We start from the raw sequence: 27253 nt of genomic DNA on the forward strand, positions 1-27253 counted from the left end.
ATATGATGATTTCTGAAAATCTTATTTCATCATATAAAAGAAAAGGTTCTACCAATCCCAAAGGATCACACACATTACTTCCCAGGTTAATGAATATACCAGACCTTACCCAAATACACGTGACATCCAATTCTTATTAACCAAACTAAAATTTATTTAAAAAGAAAAGGAAGAGAGTATGGTTAAAAGATCAATATACATACAGACAGGAGTTTAATTCTTGAGGTTCAGATACATAGCAGAGATAGTGTACTTTATAGTTGCAAAGAGTTCCTTTTGAATTTAGTTCATAGGTTATAGTCCAACGTCCAATGTCATTTCCAGGGTGTATCAGCTTAACTGGGATCTCATCTTGCGACTCAAGGGCCTCCTTCCTGTGGGTCCAGATGATGAAGATGTCATCAGTGTAGTGCAACTAGAGGAGGGGCACTAGGGGACAAGAGCTGAGGAAGCATTATTCTAAGTCAGCCATAAAAATGTTGGCATACTGTGGGGCCATGCAGGTATGCATAGCAGTGCCACTGGCTTGAAGGTATAAGTTGTCCCCAAATCTGAAATGGTTGTGGATGAGGACAAAGGCACAAAGCTCAGCCACCAAGTGGTCTGTGGCCTCATCATACTGTTCTTGACAGCTTGTAGTCCATCCTCATGGAACATTGGTGTGAAGAGCTTCTACATCCATGGTGGCCAAGATGGTGTTTTCAGGAAGATCACCAATGCATTGTAGTTTCCTCAGGAAGTCAGTGGTGTCTCGAAGATAGCTAGGAGTGCTGGTAGCGTAGGGTGTGAGGAGAGAGTCCAAATAGCCAGATAATCCTGCTGTAAGAGTCCCAATACCTGAGATGATGGGGTGCCCAGGGTTTCCAGGTTTATGGATCTTAGGTAGCAGATAGAATAGCCCTGGTCAGAGCTCTGGGGGTGTGTCTGTATAGATTTGTTCCTGTGCTATAGCAGGGAGTTTCTTGAGCAGATGGTGTAGTTTCTTTTGGTACTCCTCAGTGGGATCAGAGGATAGTGGCCTGTAGAATGTGGTGGTGGAGAGTTGCCCTTGAAGAATTCCACCTGGATTTCAACAATTTCCACCCCACCATCAATTTCAGCCTGGACCACGCCACACAAGAGATTCACTTCCTGGACAGTACAGTGCAAATAAGTGATTGTCACATAAACACCACCCTATACCAGAAACCTACTGACTGCTATACTTACCTAGATGCCTCCAGCTTCCCACCAGGACACATCACACGATCCATTGTTTACAGCCAAGCCCTAAGATACAACCAAATTTGCTCCAATCCCTCAGACAGAGACAAACATCTACAAGATCTTTATCAAGAATTCTTAAAACTACAATGCCCACCTGGGGAACTGAGGAAACAGACTGACAGAGCGAGACAGGTACCCAGAAGTCACCTACTACAGGACAGGCCCAACAAGGAAAATAACAGAACACCACTGGCCATCACATACAGCCCCCAGCTAAAACCTCCCCAGCACATCATCAACGATCGACAACCTATCCAGGAAAACAATCCCTTACTCTCACAGACCTTAGGAGGCAGGCCAGTCCTCGCTTACAGATAGCCCCCCCAACCTGAAGCAAATACTCACCAGCAACACACCACACCACAGAAACACTAACCCAGGAACCAATCCCTGCAACAAACCTCGTTGCCTACTCTGTTCCCATATCTATTCTAGCGACACCATCAGAGAGGACCCAGTCACATCAACCACACCATCAGGGACGCATTTACCTGCACATCTACTAATGTGATGTATGCCATCATGTGCCAGTAATGCCCTTCTGCCATGTACATTGGCCAAACTGGACAGTCTCTACGTAAAAGAATAAATGGACACAAATCAGACATCAGGAATGGTAACATACAAAAGCCAGTAAGAGAACACTTCAGTCTTCCTGGACTATAACAGATTTAAAAGTAGCCATACTTGAACATAAAACTTCAGAAACAGACTTCAAAGAAACTACAGAACTAAAATTCATTTGCAAATTTAACACCATTAATTTGGGCTTGAATAGGGACTGGAAGCGGCTGGATCACTACAAAAGCAACTTTCCCTCTCCTGGACTTGACACTTCTTCATCAATTATTGGGAGTAGACTACATCCACCCTGACTGAATTGGCCCTGTCAACACTGGTTCTCCACTTGTGTGGTAACTCCCTTCTGTTTGTGTGTCAGTATAATAATGCCTGCATCTGTAATTTTCACTTCATGCATATGAAGAAGTGGGTTTTTTTACCCACAAAAACTTATGCCAAAACAAATCTGTTAGTCTTTAAAGTGCCACCGGACTCCTTGTTGTTTTTGTAAGTGAGAGGAAATTCTGACCCTCTGAATCTAACAAGCCTGTTAGCCTTCAGGCTAGGATTTTAATGGTACACAGAAAACTGGTACAGAATCAAAATTTAAGAAAGGTTGAAAACATTTAACCATATGGAAGACCTCTTGAAATTGTGGTATAGTGGTTTTTGAGCCTGTTAAATGTGAGCGCTCTTTAAGTGAGGTATAAGTTATAGATTCTGATCTGTTATGCCAGAGTAATTCTGTTGCAGTCAATGAACCACTGTTATTGATGTATAGAGTTATATTAAACTTGCCTGTACTGTATAGCTAACAAAACAAGAGTCCCAGTTTATTGACCTCAAGTGAAATGTGTATGATGCCTTTATATTCTGGTGTATATACAGAAAACCTGAACAAGTACGGAGGGGAGGCTTTTCCTAAAGTGGAGTGGCTGAAGAAATTCTGAAGTACAAAGCCTCTCCATTTAAGAAGCAGGCCTGAGTAAACTTTGTTACAAACAATGTATTAGCAGAGTTCATGGTAGAGATTCAAGTTATAAAAGATGTGTATCAGAAACGGTTGAGTGAGAGCATGAAAAACAGATATTTTAAACCTTCAGAACCACCCACCAGTGATTTCATAAAATACTTTAAACATGAAATAACATTGAAAACACTTTCCAGCATCATCATTTCTCAGACTATGTGGAGTGGAAACAGTTGAATAGTTATTCTGTAATGTCCCTTTTTTCACAGCTGGATGATAGCCTTATAGCTAAGTCCTTTTTATATTTCTGGTGTTTATATCAAATACTATCGTTTGAGTGAACACACCTCTTGTAACAATTAGCCAAAAGCTACAGCAATGAATTTTCATGCAGATTAAAAACGCATAACTAACTCTGAAAAAGATAGGAATCTTTAGTTGTTGCATTTTATTGCCTACTAATGAAAATCACTTCATTTCTTGGATGATCAGTTTTTAAATCCTACTAACTTAACACCACACCATCTAATGCAATAAATCAAGGACAGATCACGCAGGGAAGGCCATGGAACAGAAAAGTTATGACGTTCTCATATAAAAACATGCAACCTTCTATACTAATTAGCTGAGAAGTGGGGACCTAACCATTACTAATTTTTACTACTGGGGGAATTCTGTGCCACTGCGTGTGCACAGAATTCATGTCTGCTACAGATTTCTTTGCTTCTCTGCAGAAAAATGACTTTCTGATAGGGAAGCAAAGGGAAGCTGCAAAAACGGTCATACACTGCTGCCCAGCGGCATGGGTGCATTGTTTTGGGCATCTGGAGCTGCCAGCGGAGAGGTAAATCAGTGGGGGGGAGGGGCTGGGGACACCCCAGCCAGTGGCTCCTATCCTGTGCCAGGCTTAGCTGCTATTCCTGGCAGGGCTGGGGAGGATGGGACTTCCTCTTCCCCTGCAAGGAGCATCCAGGGCAGGGTCAGACCCACCCCCAGAAACCCCCCTGGCTGCAGGAAGCTCCACACACCCCCTCCTTCCTGCCCCCATCACTCCTCAGCCGTGGGGGGAGGGGTCACTGTACAGGGAGCTGCTCCCCCATCTGCCCAACCCCTGTGCATCCAGACCCACCTCATACCCAGAACCCTCACACACTGAGCCCCCTGAACCCAAACCCACAGCCCAACAAGCCTCAGCCTCTGCATCTGGAGCCCCTCTGCACCCAGACACACTGGCCAAGCCCCTCCTCCTTACATCTAGACCCCACCCCTGCACCTAGACTGCCCCCCCGCACTTTAACACCCCCCCCCAATAGGCCCTACCCACATGCACCTGGATCACCCTGACTAGGTCCCCACACCTAGACCCTCATCCCCCTGAGCCCCATCAAGCCAGCACCCCAGACAACCCCCTCCATTGAGCCCTTCATACCCAGACCCCCCCACTGAGCCCCAACCACCTTCACCTGGACCCCTCCTGCAGCGTTCCATTGCTTCTGCACCCAGAACCACCCCACGTGAGTCTTGTTCATCCAGATCCCCCCAAACCCAGACCACCCCCCCACCAAGCTGTCTGCACCCAGATTGACCCCCACAGAACCCTATCACCCCACACCTGGATCTCCCCACACTAAGCCCCTCCACACTTGGATCCTGCTGGGCTGAGCCTGCTTGTCTACATCTAGTGTGCTTGGCATGGAGAGGCAGGGCCCCAGGGTGTTTCTGGGGCAGGTCTGGCCCTTGCACTGTGTCAGGGTAGGGTGCAGCCTCGTGGCCAAGTCCATGTCCTAGGGCAGGGGCTGGAGGTGATCTCCCACCTCTGTGCAGTCAGTAGCCTGTGCTCCCCTCTTCAGTGCTGGAGCCTCCACATTTATTTATTGATCAATAAAATTTGCAGAATTTCACAGTTTTAAAATATGGTGTGCAGAATTTTTCATTTTTTTTTGGCACAGAATTCCCTTAGAAGTATAATTTTAGACAGGTCCACTCTTCTCTCATGGGTTTGGTGGAAAGTGAAAATGAGTGAGGAGGAGGAGAAAAGGACAGGATGTGAAGTGCTAATATAAAAATTCCAACATCTTAGCAAGATTCCACACATTTCAAACTAACAAGTATTAGTCCCCAGTAAATAAATAAAAAATGTAGAGGTGGCACTCCTTGGAGAAGAAAAAAGTCACAACTGACACTGCAGCAGGTGGAAAGATTTTTTTTCTTTATTTCAGCATTTAATATACTACACCAGATTTCACAATCCATCCATTTTTGTTTACATATATATGTCATTTCTCTTTATTTTTTCCTCATAATTCCCCTGCTCACCAAACCAGAGTCTCTGTTTTGATACATTCTAAAGCTGAGGCTTTTGATGATTCACTGAACACTAAAGTACCATGTAACTGTAATTTTATGGAAACTAAGAACAACAAGGTGAATTAATGTCAAGGTGAATTAATGTCAATTAATTTGTCAAGAGAGCAGTGTTCTAGAAATATTAAGTTCATTCATCATTCCATGGTGTGGGCTGCTATATTTTTGGAATTAATTGAACTTACGAAAAAGTGAATCTTTAAAGCTGTAGGTGACTTAAAGTGGGTCCACTTCCACCTTCAGATGACCTTTGTCTTCCTTTTCTCTACTAAATTCCTCAAGAAAAATTCACCTAATTAAAATGAAAATTAATTATATAAATCAGTTTTAGTTGCTTTGGAGATTAAACAGAACAAATAAAGCAGTATACATGTAGCCAACACTGTGGACAATGATCTAGAAAATCCAAACCTACCCAATAGGAATTCTAACAATTACAGCCTGAGGCTGGAAATCAGGACTCCTGGGTTGTCTTCCCCAACTCTGCTCGTGCTTGGTTGTGTGAAAGTTCTTTAACATCCTGTGTCTCAGCATATCCAATAATAAAATGGAATTATCTCTATTTTACACAGTGTTGTGAGGTGTCAGTACTTGAAAGGTGCTCTATATTATGCTGGAGCTGGCATAGAACCACAACTGGCTCTTTTCTCCTGCCCACGCACAGCAAGAGAATATGGGCCTACATGTTAGTTCAGGTGTAATTTAGTACACTGAACTTTCTAAAAGAAAAATCAGTTATTAAAATGGCTTATTTCTGAAGCCCTATCAAAAGACACAACAGATGAGAGGGGGCAGTTTTAAAGCCCACTTCGCTCGGAAGCTAATGGCAAAAGTTGCAAATTATACACAATATTTTAAATAAATCCATACCTGGAGCAGTAAGTGTAATGCTAAATAATATTAGTTTTATAAAATGTGAGTATAAGCAGCATCGTAACTGTTCAAGTAATAGCAACCCATTTAGAGGAATTATAAAAGACAATACATTTGCTGTATAGAAAAACAAAGAACCACTATTGTGAGCTTTTGATATCAATTACTTTACAGCTATACCTTTACATAATAATTTAACATTGTGCAGTACTTTACCTGCTTTGTAAGAGGAGCGCACTAGAGGACCACTAGCTGTGTAATGAAATCCAAGCTCATTTCCCACTTTTTCCCAGTGTTTAAACTTGTCAGGAGTAACATATTCCTCAACCTGGAGGGAAAAAAATAATTCTGCTCAGACTGTAATAACTTTTAAATGCATAATTAATGTTAATGAACTGGAATGCCAACTCTACGTTCAGACAGGATGTGGCAAGATTAAACTCTTAATTACTTTAGAGTTTATACATTTCACAATATTCATCAGGCAAGAATTTCTAACATCGAGCCCATAACAGCCCCACACTGAAGAGCAGATTAACTGTTGAGAAAAGGCAGGTTGGGAGGAGCAAGAATGGCTACCCAATCTGAGGGGAGTCCTCTTCAAACATCCATAGTTGGCATAAAGTGAGAAGGTGTGTAGGTGGGCACGAGACATCATTCTGACAAGGGAAGGGGTACAATGGTATCAGGTGCAGGTCATAGTCTGCTTCCAGTAAATTCAAGGCATTTGTACCTTTAGATGACGTTTTGTTGGTTGCATGTATTGTCCTAAGGTCAAACAGTCCACATCTGCCTCACGTAATACTATAAAAAAGAAAAGTGCCTCCTTAGCAGGTGACAGAATCATGATGTATCATCACTGACTAAAAATCATCTTACCTAAAATGCAGTTCTGAGTGCAAGTCACTCCTTAGCTCATTAAATAAGGGATTAAATTCTACCCTCCAATACACAGCATCAGAGGGCATGACGGAAGCGCTAAAGAGAAACTGCAGAATTTAGGTATAAATACTTTAGAACAACAAGATACTTAGTAAATAAAAATAAATATATTAAAAACTGATTTCAAACAGTTTTAGCAAGTCCTTTCACTGTCTTATTGTCTACTTAAGAGTGAATGTGGCTGGTGTGTGTGTCTCCCAGCGGGATCTGACATTTTTTCCTGATACTTCATTAGACTAGGTTAATTTTGACATTTTGTTGAAGTACAATCTACAGCAAATCTGATAGTCTCTTGCCGTCCCCACAGTTTCCACTGGGGAGCTTCTGCCCACACTGAACTGTGAAGATGCAGCTTTTTATTTGATTTTTTAAAAATTCTGTATAGTATTTAAAATATTTTATTTTTTTTTAAAGTGATTTATTTTACTTCTCCCTAGCTTGGTCCATCGTTCCTCCAGTATCTCATGCCTCGATGCCTTCCTAAAAACTCACTTCTTGCATGAGGTCTATAAACCTGATTCCTCTCCTCAGAAGTATTAAAATAGTGATTTTTTTTAAAGTAATTGACCTATGCTAAGTATCACCAGCAAACATTTGCTTCTGGTTGTATCCAATACCCTATCACTTGTCTACATATTACCTATTTAGACTGTCAGCTTTTGAAGCCTGAATTGTATCTTTTTATTTATTTCTAAAAGTACCTTTTCACTCCATTAATAATACCCCGTAATTAAATGCAGGGATGAGAATCTCTTTTCTAGCATACTGCAGTTTACCTTTAATGTCCATATTTCTCAATTTTTGAGCTTTCATTTTCTAGGTGCATTCATTATTTACTTCCTTTTGGGTGAAAATGATGATGATTATTAGCATACCTAGGTCAGACTCTTAATCTGACACAGTCTGAAACACCAACTACACATAAAAAGAAAATACTTCATCTTACTCCACAGTTACAAGAGGGTTGATGCTGAAATTATGCATACATAAAGAATAAATCTAAGGGGAATTGCCAATTTCTTCCACCAGCTCCACATCCTTGGTGGGATACGCTAGTTTTGATGCCTCAGGAAGCACATACACCTTCTCTGCTAAGATATCAATACAGGATGGAACTAATTTATACCAAACTTGGATTCAGTGAAACTCTGTCATTAAGGACAAATCCAGCCTCCTCCTCCCCAGCTGCTGAAAGATGCTGTTCAGTGCAACTAGTGTAGTCTTCTGATCCATGGGAAGATTGAGGAATCAGGTTATATATAGCTCCTCCTCCACTCCCCTTCTCAATGTCTATCCTTGGTATTAGGGTTGGGTGCTGGATTTGCCCCATAGTGAAGCAGAACGAAATGCATGAATTGTTTCAATGTTTCAACACTGCAATTACAGTTAGCACGAACATCTGCTTAGAATAAAATGGTTCTGTGAAGAAACTACTTAACTACTGGTAAATTCTAGGGCTGTCAAGGGAATAAAAAAATTAATTGTGATTAATCGCGTGATTAAAAAAATTAATCATGTGATTAATCGTACTGTTAAACAAGAATAGAATACCATTTATTTAAATATTTTGGGATGGCTTCTACATTTTCAAATATATTACAACACAGAATACAAATTGTACAGTGAAAAGAATGCATTCGATGAAGTGAGCTATAGCTCATGAAAGCTTATGGTTAAATAAATTTGTTAGTCTCTAAGGTGCCACAAGTACTCCTTTTCTTTTTGCGAATACAGACTAACATGGCTGCTACTCTGAAATTGTACAGTGCTCACTTTACATTTATTTTTGATTACTTTTTTTTTGCACTGAAAAACAACAAAGAAATAGTATTTTTCAATTCACCTAACACAAGTACTGTAGTGCAATCTCTTTATCATGAAAATTGAACTTACAAATGTAGAATTATGTACAAAAAATCCTGCCTTCAAAAATAAAACATTATAAAATTTTAGAGCCTCCAAGTCCACTCAGTTCTACTTCTTGTTTAGCCAATCACTCAAGCAAACAAGTTTGTTTACATTTCCAGGAGATAATGCTGCCCTTTTCTTGTTTACAATGTCACCTGAAAGTGAGAACAGACATACTCATGGCACTGTTTTAGCCAGTGTTGCAAGATATTTACATGCCAGAGAGGCTAAAGATTCATATGTCCCTTCATACTTCAACCACCATTCCAGAGGACATGCGTCCAAGTTGATGATGGGTTCTGCTCGACAACAATCCAAAGCAGTGCGGACCGACGCATGTTCATTTTCATCATCTGCGTCAGATGCCACCAGCAGAAGGTTCATTTTCTTTTTTGGTGGTTTGGGTTCTGTAGTTTCCGCATCTGAGTGTTGCTCTTTTAAGACTTAAGTATAGAAGTGTGAGCAACAAGGGTGATGTCGTGGTGATAGTCTGCTATAGACCACCGGACCAGGGGGATGAGGTGGACGAGGCTTTCTTCCGGCAACTCACGGAAGTTACTAGATCACAGGCCCTGGTTCTCATGGGAGACTTCTATCACCCTGATATCGGCTGGGAGAGCAATACAGCGGTGCACAGACAATCCAGGAAGTTTCTGGAAAGGGTAGGGGACAATTTCCTGGTGCAAGTGCTGGAGGAACCAACTCGGGGCAGAGCTCTTCTTGACCTGCTGCTCACAAACCGGGAAGAATTAGTAGGGGAAGCAAAAGTGGATGGGAACCTGGGAGGCAGTGACCATGAGATGGTTGAGTTCAGGATCCTGACACAGGAAAGAAAGGAGAGCAGCAGAATACGGACCCTGGACTTCAGAAAAGCAGACTTTGACTCCCTCAGGGAACTGATGGGCAGGATCCCCTGGCAGAATAACATGAGGGGGAAACGAGTCCAGGAGAGCTGGCTATATTTTAAAGAATCCTTGTTTAGATTACAGGAACAAACCATCCTGATGTGTAGAAAGAATAGTAAATATGGCAGGCGACCAGCTTGGCTTAACAGTGAAATCCTTGCTGATCTTAAACACAAAAAAGAACCTTACAAGAAGTGGAAGATTGGACAAATGACCAGGGAAGAGTATAAAAATATTGCTTGGGCATGCAGGAGTGAAATCAGGAAGGCCAAATCACACCGGGAGTTGCAGCTAGCAAGAGATGTTAAGAGTAACAAGAAGGGTTTCTTCAGGTATGTTAGCAACAAGAAGAAAGCCAAGGAAAGTGTGGACCCCTTACTGAATGAAGGAGGCAACCTGGTGACAGAGGATGTGGAAAAAGCTAATGTACTCAATGCTTTTTTTGCCTCTGCCTTCACAAACAAGGTCAGCTCCCAGACTACTGCACTGGGCAGCACAGCACGGGGAGGAGGTGACCAGCCCTCTGTGGAGAAAGAAGTGCTTCGGGACTATTTAGAAAAGCTGGACGAGCACAAGTCCATGGGGCCGGATGCACTGCATCCGAGAGTGCTAAAGGAGTTGGCAGATGTGATTGCAGAGCCATTGGCCATTATCTTTGAAAACTCATGGCGATCAGGGGAAGTCCCGGACAACTGGAAAAAGGCTAATGTAGTGTCCATCTTTAAAAAAGGAGAAGGAGGAGGATCCTGGGAACTACAGGCCAGTCAGCCTCACCTCCGTCCCTGGAAAAATCATGGAGCAGGTCCTCAAGGAATCAATTCTGAAGCACTTAGACGAGAGGAAAGTGATCAGGAACAGTCAGCATGGATTCACCAAGGGCAAGTCATGCCTGACTAATCTAATTGCCTTCTATGACGAGATAACTGGCTCTGTGGATGAGGGGAAAGCAATGTTCCTTGACTTTAGTAAAGCTTTTGACACGGTCTCCCACAGTATTCTTGCCAGCAAGTTAAAGAAGTATGGGCTGGATGAATGGACTATAAGGTGGATAGAAAGTTGGCTAGATTGTTGGGCTCAACGGGTAGTCATCAATGGCTCCATGTCTAGTTGGCAGCCAGTATCAAGTGGAGTGCCCCAAGGGTGGGTCCTCGGGCCGGTTTTGTTCAATATCTTCATTAACGATCTGGAGGATGGTGTGGATTGCACCCTTAGCAAGTTTGCAGATTACACTAAACTGGGAGGAAAGGTAGATACGCTGGAGGGTAGGGATAGAATACAGAGGGCCCTAGACAAATTAGAGGATTGGGCCAAAAGAAATCTGAGGAGGTTCAACAAGGACAAGTGCAGAGTCCTGCATTTAGGACGGAAGAATCCCATGCACTGCTACAGACTAGGGACCGAATGGCTCGGCAGCAGTTCTGCAGAAAAGGACCGAGGGGTTACAGTGGACGAGAAGCTCGATATAGGTCAACAGTGTGCCCTTGTTGCCAAGAAGGCCAATGGCATTTTGGGATGTATAAGTAGGGGCATTGCCAGCAAATCGAGGGACGTGATCGTTCCCCGCTATTCGACATTGGTGAGGCCTCATCTGGAGTACTGTGTCCAGTTTTGGGCCCCACACTACAAGAAGGATGTGGAGAAATTGGAAGCGCAGAAAAATGATTAGGGGGCTGGAACACATGACTTATGAGGAGAGGCTGAGGGAACTGGGATTGTTTAGTCTGCGGAAGAGAAGAATGAGGGGGGATTTGATAGCTGCTTTCAACTACCTGAAAGGGGGTTCCAAAGAGGATGGATCTAGACTGTTCTCAGTGGTAGCAGATGACAGAACAAGGAGTAGTGGTCTCAAGTTCCAGTGGGGGAGGTTTAGGCTGGATATTAGGAAAAACTTTTTCACTAGGAGGGTGGTAAAACACTGGAATGCGTTACCTAGGGCGGTGGTGGAATCTCCTTCCTTAGAAGTTTTTAAGGTCAGGCTTGACAAAGCCCTGGCTGGGATGATTTAGTTGGGGTTTGGTCCTGCTTTGAGCAGGGGTTTGGACTAGATGACCTCCTGAGGTCCCTTCCAACCCTGATATTCTATGATTCTATGACTTTTGAAAACATGCTCCACACCTCGTTCCGCTCTGATTTTGTAAGGCACTTCAGATTCTTAAACCTTGGGTCAAGTGTGGTAGCTATCTTTAGAAATGACATTGGTACCTTCTTTGCGTTTTGTCAAATCTGTAGTGAAAGTGTTCTTAAAACAAACATGTGCTAGGTCATCATCTGAGATTGTTATAACATGAAATATATGGCAGAATGTGGGTAAAACAGAACAGGGGACTTACAATTCTCTCTCAAAGAGTTCAGTCACAAATTTAATTTAGACATTATTTTTTTAACGAGCATCATCAGCATGGAAGCATGTCCTCTGGAATGGTGGCCGAAGCACGAAGAGGCATACAAATGTTTATCATATTTGGCACATAAATACCTTGCAATGCCAGCTACAAAAATGCCATGCAAATGCCTGTTCTCACTTTCTGGTGAGATTGTAAATAAAAAGAGGGCAGCATTATCTCCCATAAATGTAAACAAACTTGTTTCTCTTAGCAATTGGCTGAACAAGAAGTAGGACTGAGTGGAGTGGACTTGTAGGCTCTAAAGTTTTACACCGTATTGTTTTTGAGTTCAGTCATGTAACAAACAAACAAAATCTACATTTGTAAGTTGCACTTTCACGACAAAGAGATTGCAGTACAATACTTGTATGAGGTGACTTGAAAAATACTATTTCTTCTCCTTATCATTTTCATAGTGGAAATATTTGTAATAAAAAATAATATACTCTCTGTATTCTGTGTTGTAATTCAAATCAACATTTATGAAAATGTAGAAAAACTTCCAAAATATTTTATAGATTTCAGTTGGTATTCTAATGTTTAACAAAAAGAAAAAGGAGTACTTGTGGCACCTTAGAGACTAACAAATTTATTTGCGCATAGCTCATGAAAACTTATGCTCAAATAAATTTGTTAGTCTCTAAGGTGCCACAAGTACTCCTTTTTCTTTTTGCGAATACAGACTAACACAGTTGCTACTCTGAAACCTATTGTTTAACAGTGTGATTAAAACTGTGATTAATTGTGATTAATTTTTTTTTAATTAATTGCGCGAGTTAACTGCGATTAATTGACAGCCCTAGTAAATTCACATGTCATATAACATGGAAATGCCACAGCACAGTTGTAGATGGACAGGCCTGCAGCCTGCCCCTGGGGTGGAGATGGGGGGAATTATATGGAATTCATGAATTTCATCCTAAACAGGGTTCTACTTACATTATATTAACCTTTATTTTTCTCAAAAATTACAGGTAAGTGCAAAAGTTCATATAAGAAGGTACTGCAGCTCAGGGAAGAGGAAAAATTAAAATAATCTGTGCATAAAAATCAAAAGAGAATTATTCAGCAAACAAGAAAAAATCATTTGTTACTTATAAAAAAAAAAGGTACAATGAAATAAATAAAATATCCATTGCATGTATACATTTGAGATCCTGAAATGATTATGAACATTAAATGATATGAAGACTGATCTAGCTCCCACTGAAGTCAATGGAAAGATGCCTATTGTTTTCAGTAGCAGCTGGATCAGACCCTTGGAGCACTCTGATAGTCAAAGTGGCAAAGAGTCCTGTGGCACCTTATAGACTAACAGACGTATTGGAGCATAAGCTTTTGTGGGTGAATACCCACTTCGTCGGATGCATGTTGTGGAAATTTCCAGAGGCAGGTATAAATATGCAAGCAAGAATCAGGCTAAGGGTAACGAGGTTAGTTCAATCAGGGAGGATGAGGCCCTCTTCTAGCAGTTGAGGTGTGAACACCAAGGGAGGAGAAACTGCTTTTGTAGTGGGCTAGCCAGTCACAGTCTTTGTTTAATCCTGAGCTGATGGTGTCAAATTTGCAAATGAACTGAAGCTCAGCAGTTTCTCTATGAAGTCTGGTCCTGAAGTTTCTGAGGCTGTGGATGGCATTGCGTTCTGCACGACTTAGGTTATGAGGCAAGCGATGTTGTTTTTCCAGGTTTCAGACTAACAGCCGTGTTAGTCTGTATTCGCAAAAAGAAAAGGAGTACTTGTGGCACCTTAGAGACTAACCAATTTATTTGAGCATAAGCTTTCGTGAGTGAGCTGTAGCTTACGAAAGCTTATGCTCAGATAAATTGGTTAATCTCTAAGGTGCCACAAGTACTCCTTTTCTTGTTGTTTTTCCACAATTTCTTCCTGTGCATGTTGGAAATCCTGGATGCCCCATCATCTAGATCCATTGGAAGGAAACCCTGGAAGAATTCCACCACAATTTCAATAGCTTTCACTCCACCATCAACCTCAGCCTGGACCAATCTACCTGGGAGGTCCTCTTCCTAGACACCACGGTGCAAATAAGTGACGATCACATTAACAACACCTTATACTGAAAACACACTGACCGCTATGCCTACCTTCATGCCTCCACCTTCCATCCCGGACACACCACACGATCCATTGTCTATTGCAAAGCGCTGAGGTACAACCACATTTGCTCCAACCCCTCAGACAGAGACCAACACCCACGCATTCTCAAAACTACGATACCCACATGAGAAAATAAGGAAACAGATCAACAGAGCCAGATGTGTACCCAGAAGCCTCCTGCTGCAAGACAAGCCCAAGAAAGAAACCAACAGAACTCCACTGGTCATCACATACAGTCCTCAGCTAAAACCTCTCTAACACATCATCAGTGATCTACAACCCATCCTGGACAATGATCCCTCACTTTCACAGGCCTTGGGAGGCAGGCCAGTCCTCGCCCACAGACAACCCGCCAACCTGAAGCATATTCTCAACAGCAGCTACACACCGCACCATAGTAACTTTAACTCAGGAACCAATCCATTCAACAAACCTCGATGCCAACTCTGTCCACATATCTACACCAGCGACACCATCACAGGACCTAACCAGATCAGCCACACCATCACCAGTTCATTCACCTGCACGTCCACCAATGTAATATACGCCATCATGTGCCAGCAATGCCCCTCTGCTATGTACATCAGCCAAACTGGACAGTCCCTACGTAAAAGGATAAATGGACACACTTCAACCTCCCTGGACACACAATAGTAGATTTAAAGGTAGCCATCCTGCAGCAAAAAAACTTCAGGACCAGACTTCATAGAGAAACTGCTGAGCTTCAGTTCATTTGCAAATTTGACACCATCAGCTCAGGATTAAACAAAGACTGTGACTGGCTAGCCCACTACAAAAGCAGTTTCTCCTCCGTTGGTGTTCACACCTCAACTGCTAGAAGAGGGCCTCATCCTCCCTGACTGAACTAACCTCGTTACCCCAGCCTGATTCTTGCTTGCATATTATACCTGCCTCTGGAAATTTCCACTACATGCATCCGACGAAGTGGGTATTCACCCACAAAAGCTTATGCTCCAATACTTTTGTTAGTCTATAAGGTGCCACAGGACTCTTTGCCGCTTTTACAGATCCAGACTAACACGGCTCCCCTCTGATATCTGATAGTGAAATTAATCCTGTCCATTTGAAAGTAGTATAAACAACAGTTGTTGCAGAGTTTCAATTTTTAAATTGAACGAAACCTTTTTGCATAAAAAAGTTAGAAAACAATTTTTCCCAACAGACCAACTTATATGCATGTCCATTTTAGTTATATTGCAATGCCCAAGCTTGCAATTATGTTCCAACTTGGTAAAGCTTATATATATACTTAAGTTATGCTACTTACATTTCATTGTTGAATATACTTGTTCATCTGTCTCGCCTAATCCCAGCATAATGGAGGTTTTAGAAATTACATCAGGTTGGACCTTCTTAGCATGCTTCAAAACTTGTAAGGATTGCTTAAAATTGGCCCGAGGATCACGTACTTTCCTTTAAAAATATTCATATTGTTTTGACCATAGGAAGAAAAACACAGAGATGCATGAGATAAGGGACATTGGTAAAATCACAATAAAAAGACTGAGGGGACTGAGATTTTAGAAACTTTCTACAATATTTGTCAATTCCTGCAAAACCAAAGCTTTCACTTAAAAAAAAATGTTTCCATTACTTTCTCTTGTGATTGATGCAACCAAAGTGCTGCTGCTCTGAGAGCCCAGCTTTGCAGAAAATAGTCTCCAGCTAACCACTAGGGGCCAGATTGTCAACCCCAGTTCCATCCCCCAGTAGTGCAACGGGAATATAATTGGTTCACAGCTGACAAGTTGAGAATTTGCCTAATGGAACTGGAGTAAAGTTGACAGAGCTATCATTAATGCCATTCCCCATCTTCCCCTGCCCCCATTTCCACTGTAGGGGAAGTGTCAGGAAAGGGAAGAGGCATAATAGGGCACAGAGGGCTAAGGAGGGGGCAGAGGAGAGCTCCAATGCCCTATGAAAATTCTGAGTGGGCATATGGTCCCTAGGGCTGGGACAACCTGAGAATCAGGGAGCTGGTAACTGGGTCTCTGACAGTGGCCCTCCCTGCACTCACTCTTTCCTGTGCTGAGTATATCTTGGTACATGAGGGAATCTGGCCCAAGGAGTAACAAAGGCGCTGGAGATACTACCGTGGTAGGGCGCATATAAGTATCTACTTAGGCTCCAGTCTTGCAAGCTGTTCTGTGCAGAACCCCGCTGTCTATTTAGATTGTAAGGTCTTTAGAGCAAGGACGTTCTTTTATCAAGTGTTTGTACAGGTTCTAGTACTGAGGCCCTGATGTTTGTAGGGCCTCCATGCTCTACCATAATGCAAAGAAATCAACAATAGTAAAGATGAAACTGTTTTGCTTGTGTTGGGGAACAGCCCTGACAGAGTTGTATTTGAAGTCTACATGAGAATTTAGTTGGAGCCACTTAAGAACAGTCTATGCTGGGAAGTTCTAGTGTACATTAAAACTGGGAAGTTTAAACATACATTAAAACTGGTTTGGGCTAATTCAGTTTCCACAGTTTGACCAGCAGCGTGGATATGGCCCACCCATATTTAAGCTGAATTTAGACAGTTTAGCTGGAGACTTCAGAGTGTGATGATGTCACTCTGAATTTCCAAGTTATTAGGAAAAAAGGCCAATGGCTGGGGGTATGGAGTTGCACTTGGAGACCCTCCTGTGTGGTAGAAAAACATCAGACACTCAAAGAAAAAGAGTTGGCTGACTCCACTTTTTAAGGTCTATAAAATTTTTAATCTGCTTCTTTACAAGATAGGTAGCCCTCTGCTGGTCGAAATCATGTACAACACTTGTGGCTATTGAGGGAAGAAAGCAGAGGATTCTGGAAGTTTCACTGGGAAGTGTTTCAGAGTAGCAGCCGTGTTAGTCTGTATCCGCAAAAAGAACAGGAGTACTTGTGGCACCTTAGAGATTAACAAATTTATTAGCGCATAAGCTTTCGTGGGCTACTTTACTATGAAGACAAAAGGATTTGGCTCCCACTGGTGGCACTGAGACATAATGATGATGGAGAAATGCTGTGGGCTAGTTGCCAAAGTGTGATAAATACATCCTCATTTTGAAAACATATTCCATAGTCGTAGGCACTGATTCCATGGATGCTCCAATTATGCAGTCAGGTAAGTTTGAATACATGCTAAAAAAATGTACAGGTATTGGCTTACCAAGTAAATTTTCTCTCCCTCCAAAAAGAGGTCCAATGCACGTATTAAAATGAAAAGAACGAATTTTGTTTTAATGTAATCACATGTATCTTTCTTACAAAATAGATCTAGCCTGACCTCTGTTAGAATCAGTATTTTTCCTTTCCTGTTTATTTTATAAGACAAGCTTCTCATTGGAAAATTTACTTCAAAATTTATGGTAGATAGAACTGTATTGTCTACTTTTTAATTTTTAACTTTAGATGCTATTTGATTATAAGGTATAGAGGATTTTTACTATTTATAAGTGTAAATGATGTATGTACAAACAATGAGTCGAGTTAAAGGGACCTAGAGAAGGTTTAATGTTGGTTGATCTAAATATTGCTTTCATAAGAACATTACAGAATACCCTCTAATTGTATGCATCCGACTATTTGTTTATATAAACAGATCACCTTTAATCACCTCTGTAACTCTGGAACAGTTTCCACATTATGGGCGTATACGTCTAGTCCTGACAAGGCAACTTTCGCCACAGCTTTAAGGTCCCCTCGAAAATCAGGGGTTAAACATTCTACTAGAATTTTTGAATTCCTGAAAAAAAAAGATTGAAAAATGAACACGCTTGTGGTATTTTTATTATTGATGCTCAAATCAAATATTTCAATAACATGATATTAAAATACCAGAATATTTTAAACTAAATCAAAATTCAGTATTTTTTAAAACAACCCTAAATCGATGATGTTGATATTTAAATCTACAAAGTAAAGTTAAGTTAGGTAAACATCTACAACAGTGAAGTACTGAAAATACTTGAGAGTTAATTTTTACTCAAAACATAGTATAGGTGCAACTCCTGCTTTGACTAGTGCACAAAATAAAATGAATGTTACATAAGTCAAACATAACATCAGAGCCATTTCTATGATCTACTGAGTCACCAGACTTGCTCAAATTAAGTGCAGGTTACATCTGACTTTCATTTTCGCTCCATACTACACTTAGCAAGATTTTTAATAAGATTTGAACATCTGAACTTCTGAATGACAGAGGGGACATCTGACCGAATGGACTGTAAATACTTTGCATTGCTATTTAGGAATTTAATTCAGTTCCCCGATAGCTTGAATTTGGTTCCCCCAAGCTGGATGGAGAAGTACTTTGCATCACTATACAGCAGTGGTTCTCAACCTGCAGCCCAATCAGCACACAGCTGAGGCCTATATGACATCCTCAGGGCTGTACAGGTAGTATATATATTGTGTGGATGCAGTCCACAAAACAGAGAGCTGCATACATGGCCCATAGTGGTAAATAGGTTGAGAACCACTGGTATACAGAAACCCTTCCAGGTAATCAACGAAGTACTGGTGATAGACTTTGAAGTGAGCCCCTCTAGTCCTCATTACAGGGTAAGTATTAGGCAAATGCCCAAATCAGGCTGCAGGAATTAAATCTACAACCTTCTAACAAAGACCCAAACATGCTACCAAAATGACATGCTGGCACAATGCATAAAGTGGAAAGTAGAAGGTGTCAATGGGAAAGTATAAAGGTGGAATCAGGGTCACAGAGAGCACCTCCTTGGAAAAAATGGCAAAGCTTAGAGGTCAGAGCTGAAAAATAAATCAGATTATCTTTGGAACCCAGTTACAACAGTTTTTATCTTTTCCCAAACCCATTATTACTGTGCTACAACCCTATCATTAAAATATAAACATCCACAAAAAAATAGATAGATATGACCCATTGCTCTAAATATGTGGTCCAAAGAAACAGTTTAGTGCTTAATTTTAAAAGGAATCTGGGATAAACAGAAATTCAGCAGGAGAACATTCCTGCCTATATATTTAATCTAACTTGTAAGTGTAACACAAGTGAGGATGAAAAATCCAGGAGTGGACATGTAAGCTCTCTGGGGTAGGGACTGCCATGTATTACATATTTGTATAGCAAATAGCACCATAGAGCCCTGTCTGCTTTTGGCCTGTAGGCACTACCGCAACATAAATGCTGAATAATAATTAATAGTAATAAATTAATAATGTACCTTTCCTTCAAATGTGATACAGTTTTTGCAAAGTGTTCTGCTCCACCATCTAGAATATCTAGAAACAATGCAATAATTTGGTATTTTTACATTAAAAATAATATTTTTGTGTAATTCTGTGTGGCTTTGATGTTAAGAGTCTAATCTAACCACAAAAATGTAAAGCGATGCTAAATTAAAGCTGAGATTCCATCCTTAACTTACTACTCATGCCTAAATTGTACAATAGGTGTTCTACCATACCCTTACAATAGCCAGGCTAAGTATGGTTAGTTAGAACAGAGTTGGAACTTTCATTCTAAATTTTCTTGAATATGTATGAGTTTACCTTAGCCCCTTTAATCTTAGCACAGATCTGTATGGTTTAATTTCTTTTTTCTTCCACAGAGGTAGTTTAAGAAAAGAGAAATATACACAAAAAGAAATTGTTCCCGCTCTTTTATTGAAAGCCACTGTTAGAAACTATTGGTCTTTCAGTGGAATACAAGACACTCTTTTTCTGAGACAGTCTTTCCACCAAGATAGCAACAGCACAAAAGAACCATTACAACCTTAGTGGAAAGGTAGCAATATTTTTTTTTTTAAATTAGGCTCTACTCAAATAGACTGAATCAGTTCCATAAGGAACCAACATTTAACCAACTACATAATCGTATATCTTCTATGTGAATTTTGCCTGCATCAGGAGTAGGGGACTAAGGATTAGTCAGGAAGAGCATTTCGTAATCTCTGAAAAGTTTCTGTGTCATTCAGTCCTTTCATCAATCTCATAAAAGTTTAAACCCTATAACTCTAATAACCCAAACTGACTGAGGACTCTAAAACTGCTGCATAGTGTGTATGGGAGCTTACACTGGAAGATACTACTGACAACATACTAACCATCTCGGTCTACAGATGTCAATACAACATAATCCAAGCCCCATTCAGCTATAGCTTTTGCTGTATTGTGGGGTTCATTAAGATCCAATGGAGGTGGATTTTTTGCTGTCTTTACGGAACAAAATCTGCAACCTCTTGTACATGTGTCACCCATCAACTGAAATAAGAAAAGATTATGTTTACTTTATATTTTAAACTTTGTATTGTTCAGCCAAGAAACCACTGAATATGCTACTTCAAAAGACTCAATTGTCAAAAACCATAGGAGAGAGAGATTTGTTGTGCACTTTAGCATAATATACCTGGGTCACTTTTACGCTGGAGATTTTTGTATACCCAAATTTGCTACCAACAGAATATATTTCCTATTGTAAGATTGTGGTTATTGACTTACCATGATAGTTGCTGTAGCAGTAGCATACTCACCCCCTCCCCAACACTCTCCAATGTTGGGACAACGCGCTTCCTCACACACCTATAAATAAAATGACATTAATAATAATAAATTGTATTTCTATAGCACCTTCCGCCAAAGGAATTTGTTCTCTCTTCTGAGACAGGTACTGAAATTATGAGGAGGAAATTAAATCACAGACAGGTTAAGTGAGTTGCCCCAGTTAATGGCAGAGCTGGGAAGAGAACATGTGTCACGTGACACCCAATCTTGTGTCTTAACCCCAACACCATTCTTCCTCTGAACTACACAACTTCCTGAAAACTGATCATCAAAATAATGGTCAGAATTGCACATTCTAAACTGCATTAATTATGCACCTTTTAGATGTAATAAAAAAGTTTATAAAAAATTCACAAGATCTGTGATACATTACAGAACAATCTTTTTCTGAAGAAAAGAATTTCATACTTGTCTTAAATCTTCTGTCTCTTTCCATCAATGGGGGGCATATTTAATAGAGAACACAAACATTTCTTGAATTTCTTTTCATGTGAATTATTTATATACCGTCCCAAAAATTATACAAATGTTTCCACCTAAATTAGACACACTGATAATCTTTTGACTTTAGAGGACTTGAGAAACACAACACCATATTTAAGATCATTGCAGGGAAAATGTCAAATTTTCTGCTGTTTGTTTCTTCCCTTGTTCTCCGTGGGTGAAATTCACCCCTGTGCAAAAGCAGAGGACAAGGCCTATGCATCATATGTCCCCACTGAAGCCACAAAGGCATAAGTGATGCATAGGCTCTCTGCTGCTCCTGAGCAAAGGGGTGAATTTCACATCATGAAAACATTGCTTTCTTCCTAGAAGAAAATGTGTCAGGCATTAGACTTACAGTGTGAAGCTTTAAACTTCGCAGTGTACTCTTCAGTTTATTATAGTTCTTTCCTATGGGAATCTCAGTTTTTAGCCATGGAGGAAGTCGCAGCCTGAATAATATCAAGCAAATATAAGGATTAATAAATTACTTACATGTAATCACTTAACTTCATAGATCTACTTTACTTTGTTACAGCCTCTGGGTATGAAAGATTCCTTGAAGCTGGTCATGAGTAATAAATGAGCATTAATATATTTCAAAAAAGTACCATAACTTCTCATTTCCATCCTCATTTATTAGCCTGCCACCAAGCTAAGATGCAAGTATCCACAATTATAGGGTTTAAGATCACTAACCTTACTGCCACGCTATATATGGTAATTCAGACATTGGCAATATAATTACATAGCTACTACAAACTCCTAGCAAATTTCGAAGGCCTCATTTTGTTTTTCACAGCTTTTGAATTTAGTCTTCATGAATCTATCTACATACAAAACAAAAAAACCCCAACAATTTATCAAAAACGCAAATTGGGCATATTGTCCCACTGACACACATTTATAATTTGTTACTGTTCATGGCACAAGCACTCCAATACCTTCCAGATATATTGGTGGCTATTTCACCAGAGGAATCAAGGCTACTACTGTTCATCTAGAATACTGTTTAAAGTGCATTTTTCAAAGTACACAACCAGTACAGTGTGGATAGCTAAAAACTTTTGGTCAGTGCCATAGAATGGGACATATTCTGCCTTTTGTTACACTGGTGTAACTTCCCTGGTCTTCATGGAGTTTCATGGGTGTAAATGAAAGCAAACTTTGCCCACATAATTTTCTTTACAGGATTAGGAACAAAGGTTTGATTGCAGAATCTTTATTGTTGGAGATGCATGCGCCAGAAAGAATACAGGTTGTTTTTAATATTTCAAACTGCGTTTGTATACCTGGAAGTTAGAAAAAATCATCTTCTTAACTTGTAAACTGGGCAGAATTGGTCTGGCAATAATTGAGACGCTAAACATAAAGCTCAAAAAAATGTCATTTTTATAGGCACTTTTTCAGATTATAACCAAATGGTATAAAGTAACCCAAGATTGTTATAACAATAAAAGGGGTTGTATGAAAGGTGGATGGCTGTTATTCTTTCACTCATCATTTAGTGTACTAAAGCAATTAGCAGCGACCTGCACAAGTTCTACAGGTACTATATTAAAGTGGGGCAAAACACATGCAAGGGCAGATTATATTACTTTCGGATGAGACTTTCAGATATTACCACTGCCTTTACAGAACGGCGCTGGGCACTACCAATTTACAGGCTCATTATTGTTAATAAACCACAAACAACTGTGATGCAACCTGTCTGTACCATGAACACAGTCAGGACTAGGTTAAAAAAAATCAAACTTGCCAAAATCATAAGTGATTTATTTAGTTCTGTGAATCTCCAGTAACATTTTATGAATCAAATAAATGACTCTTTTCCCAGCTATAATTAAAATAGAGCTATGTAAGTGGAACCATTCACTACTATTTTTTGGGCCAAAAACACTGAAAATAAAAATATATTGCCAATGGTGTTTTAGGTATTAGAATTTTTTACTTGTATGCAAAATCATTTATTCTTATCAACTGTACTGAAATTACTAATTAGCTATCTTATCTCTGCATGTTGTGCTCAAAGAGTTCATATGGGAAACTAATACTTTCCCCTCTTCAAATGACTGTTCCTTCCAAAATGAAGCGTGAAGTAGCCATTGCAGTACTACACAACTTGACAAATATGATACATGTAGGTATTTGTGTACAGTAGAATACAAGAGATATCAAGTACTAAACAAAGCATGATGCTACCTCAGAGTAGAGTGTAATTACTTAAAGCTAGTTACCTTTCTCCCTTCTGGCGTTTTAAATTGCCTTTATACTCAGCCCACATGCTCTTATCAGAAAAATCCCCAGATACAAAATCTTGAAAATCAGGTCCATTTTGCAGAAACTCCTTCTTTTCATCTGGCAAAGAACTTGATGCTCTGTACTGGCTCCACACATTGCTTCCACACACCTAAACAGAGCAGAACTGTATTACCCTTATAATCATAAATGTGCTTATATGTATTGGATAACTGCTGGTATACATCTCTTGAGAGCTGACAGGGCTTATATTAGTTTCATACAGAAGCCAAAAAGTTAACAATTTACAGGCCTTACAAGAGTTGTACAGAACAATTGTGAAAGGTTTATTTTTTACCTGTTAATTTAAGGCCAACTTCCATCCTTGGAAGTTTGTGCTCAACTCTCATTGATTTCAGTGGGAGCTATGAACACACATCCAATGGCAGAATTTTGACTCTTGTTTTTCAAGTACAATAATATGCAAATGCAGACATAGGCAATCAGCAGATGGAGACTGGAAAATAATATTTTCCGGTCTCAGTCCCTAGAAAGGGGACAGATGCCGCAAAGTCCATAAGTTTCAAAAGTGAAAATCAAAACACTAGAAGAAGCTGAACACTTAAATGTGAACAAAGGAATAAGCTTAAATTACTGTATTGCTTGATTAAGCACATACTAGAGCAAAAAATGTACAGCACATTCAAGTATAATCTTCAAAAACTTGCAAATAGGAGGGAGCTCCAATACCACTACAGCAACAGGGCAGGATGGCACTGGTACGTACTTAGAAATGGAGTAACTAAAATTTAGCAGCATTCAAATATACCAGCAGTAGCCAGTATAGAAAACGCAGGGTGATTTAAAACACGAGCATAATAAATTACCATATAAAAGATACATCTGCCAAAGAAAGCATCCGTAGTACCCTACACATCAAAGTGAGTAGTGACGTGGGAAAACGTGTAGTGCTTTTAAGTCGGTGGCCTTAGAGTTCAAAGAGAAAGAATCTCCTCTTCAGGCCTAAAAATTGGAAACTGCCATTGTTCAGTGAGCTCTGACAGCTAAGGGGGGGATGGGAGATTCTTAACATGTAGCCAAGCAAGCCTCTAGGTGATGCAGTTGGAATGCCTCAGCCACCTCAACATAAAAGTCTTAAAAGCTCTCAAATCCTTTTGGCGACCCACTGAATAGGTCAGATTATTTAATCTTCTGAGCCCCAGTGGCCTTTTTGGAATAATCATCCTTTCGGTTTCAATGCATGTAAGACAGACAGGAAGGAATGCAAAGTTCCACAAGATCTTATCCTTAACATTAATTAATATGGATTTGGGTTCAAATATTGTCATCTTGATTAAAAACTAACTAAAGGACTGCAAACAAAAGGTGAAAATGAGCATGATCAAGTAAGTAGTGGGGGAAATGTCTAGCGAGAAACGATGGGGTTTGTTGTTAGGATCCAGTGCTATTTAATAGCATCTGGAAGAGGAGTTAAATGGCATCAATGACCAGGGCTCAAACTGGGCTGAGTCAGAAACCCAATGCTGCTTTTTTTTTTTTTTTTGAGTTTGCCCTCTTGTGATCCAGAATCTTAATTTCCATTAAAAAAAAATCGGTAGCCTTTATGGTTGTGGAGAAAATCCTGAAAACATAAAATGAGTGTTGTAAACCAATGGAATGATGTCTGTCTGAGTCTTCCAGGAACATCAAACAATAGTTCAGAGAGGTCTGAACTGCCCCATTCATCCCAATACCCGATGATGAGCAGCCCATTTGTCCAGTGATGATAATGTAAATATCAACATCGTGAACCTTCACTCTTATCAAAACACATAAGAAAGGCAAAAGTGTATGACAGTCTAGTACAATCTATTGTGAGTGGTGTCTCGTTTTGGAGCCACAAATGAACAGGATTTGGGAGGTACCATCATTTTCCCCTCCCAATCTGTCTTGCAGAGCTAAAAGTCTCAAGGGAAAGAACAGATCCCAGGGACCTAAGTTATGTCTATACTACGGAGACTATACTAGTATAGCTATGTCCACGCAGATATGAGGGCAGAACCCTGTAATATAAATGCAGCCTATGCTGGTGGAACGGTTTCTTTCATTGGTGTAGGAACACCACCAACCTGAATGAAGTTAGTTAAGTCAACAGAAGCACTTTTCTATTTACATAACTGCATCTCCACTGGGGATTAGTCAGAGCTGTGGTTTTCTAACTGACAGAGCTATGCTGACCTAACTTTTAAGTGCATGCAAAGCCCCAGCCTCACCAAGAGGGCCAATCCTATAGAGCTAGTAGTCCCTCAATTCTTCCTGTCCCAAAGCAGCTAGGGCCATCTCTGCTCTGTTGATGGTCATAGGGTCAGGTGGCTTCCTTCATGGCTCTAGTGGCTGCTGCTTCTTTCTCTGCTGGAGGCTGACTGCAGACACAAGCAAACATAACTCCATCAGTAATACTCAGATCATATTTTTGAGCTTTCCTTTGCAACCATGAGAGCTAGAAATGTAATTCTAATGAATGCTCAGATTCAGACATCATTATATAACTCTGCGATCCTGGGCCAGAGGCACAAGCTTATTATGCATACAGTGTGTTGGAACTTCTGCAGAAGAGCTGGACTCAAGGGGCTCAAAAGAGTCTGCAACAATCATATTTTGAATACCTGTTGCTAGAAGCATCTCATTCTGCCATCTCCAGAGATCAGCTGCGGGTACAGCTTGAGAGAGTCCTGCCACTACTACCAGTCTTTCCTCCCCACAATTTGAGCCCTGTACAGAGGGCACTAAACTGGGAGATCTCACAAACATCAGGGAGAACACAGAAGAAACACAAAGGGATCTACCTATGCAGTAGTGTTGTAGTAGCCAGTCGGTCCCAGGGTATTAGAGAGACAAGGTGGGTAAGGTAATATCTTTTATTGGACCAATCTCTTCGGATTAGAAACACAGATAAAATATAAATGAGATTCAGTTTGGAAAAACGCAAAACACACACACTCAGGAAAAACTGAAACACAGCCACTCGATGGGAGAGCGAAGCCTGCAAGCAGGGAGTGACCCCGGCCAGTAAGTGAGACGCGGGTTACTAGCCAGGGGATGCTGCAACCAACAGGCCAAGACGCCCTGGGGCTGCATGTGCTGCACCCCGAGGCAGGAGGTGATGGGGGACCGCCCCGCTCTGTCTGTTCTGGGCGATGCTCGGGGTCCGGGGTCGGCTCTGCGCCCAGCTCCAGCGAGGCACGGGCAGGGGCTCGGGACCCGCCAGGGCGGGGGCGGCCCGGGGCCGCAGGGCAGAGCCGAGCGCTGGTCGCAGAGGGTCGAGCCCCGGACCCGGCGCTACACAGCACAGGGCCGCGGCAGGAGCAGCTCACCCCGAGGGGCCCAGCGGCGCCGCGGGCGGGCGGGCGCGGCCCTGTGCTGGGGGAAGACCCCGGCCCGGCCGGGGGGCAGGAGCCGCCTAGCGAGCGGGACCGGGGAAGATCGCCCTCGCTCACTCACCCGCCCCTGGGACCCCAGCACCAGCCGGCTCAGGCTTGTCGTGGCGGCTACTCGACAGCAGCGGCCGCGCTGAAGCAGCGCCATAGCCACCCTCCGCTGCTCTGTCCCGCACCGAGCCCCGAGGACGAGTCCCGAGCGGTCAGATCGGTACTCAGCTGAGCTCCCTGGCCCCATTCCCCGCTTGCTCGGGCCTTAGTGCGGTCGGCG

The 27253-nt window shown here is 41.2% G+C and overlaps 1 protein-coding gene across 2 annotated transcripts; it reads right to left on the bottom strand.

Annotated features, from left to right (window-relative positions):
- LIAS (lipoic acid synthetase) lies at positions 1-27235 on the bottom strand. Of its 2 annotated transcripts, XR_007356449.2 has the most exons (14): positions 27047-27235; positions 23545-23717; positions 21666-21759; positions 20762-20842; positions 20368-20524; positions 19486-19543; positions 17898-18026; positions 15579-15724; positions 6768-6838; positions 6251-6362; positions 5347-5453; positions 1758-1839; positions 1210-1269; positions 1-1131 (listed from the first exon to the last, which is right to left on the bottom strand). XR_007356449.2 is itself a non-coding variant. In XM_048848542.2 (11 exons), exons 1-11 carry the CDS (start codon positions 27218-27220, stop codon positions 5401-5403), a joined length of 1248 nt encoding a protein of 415 aa, XP_048704499.1. In that variant the 5' UTR covers positions 27221-27235; the 3' UTR covers positions 4985-5400. The 2 variants fall into 2 exon arrangements, 1 of the variants encoding a protein (XP_048704499.1); XM_048848542.2 differs by lacking the exons at positions 1-1131; positions 1210-1269; positions 1758-1839 and having other exon boundaries at positions 4985-5453.
- Between the last annotated feature and the right edge of the window lie 18 nt (positions 27236-27253).

The sequence above is a fragment of the Caretta caretta genome, chromosome 4 (assembly GCF_965140235.1).
Source record: "Caretta caretta isolate rCarCar2 chromosome 4, rCarCar1.hap1, whole genome shotgun sequence".
NCBI classification, from domain to species: Eukaryota; Metazoa; Chordata; order Testudines; family Cheloniidae; genus Caretta; species Caretta caretta.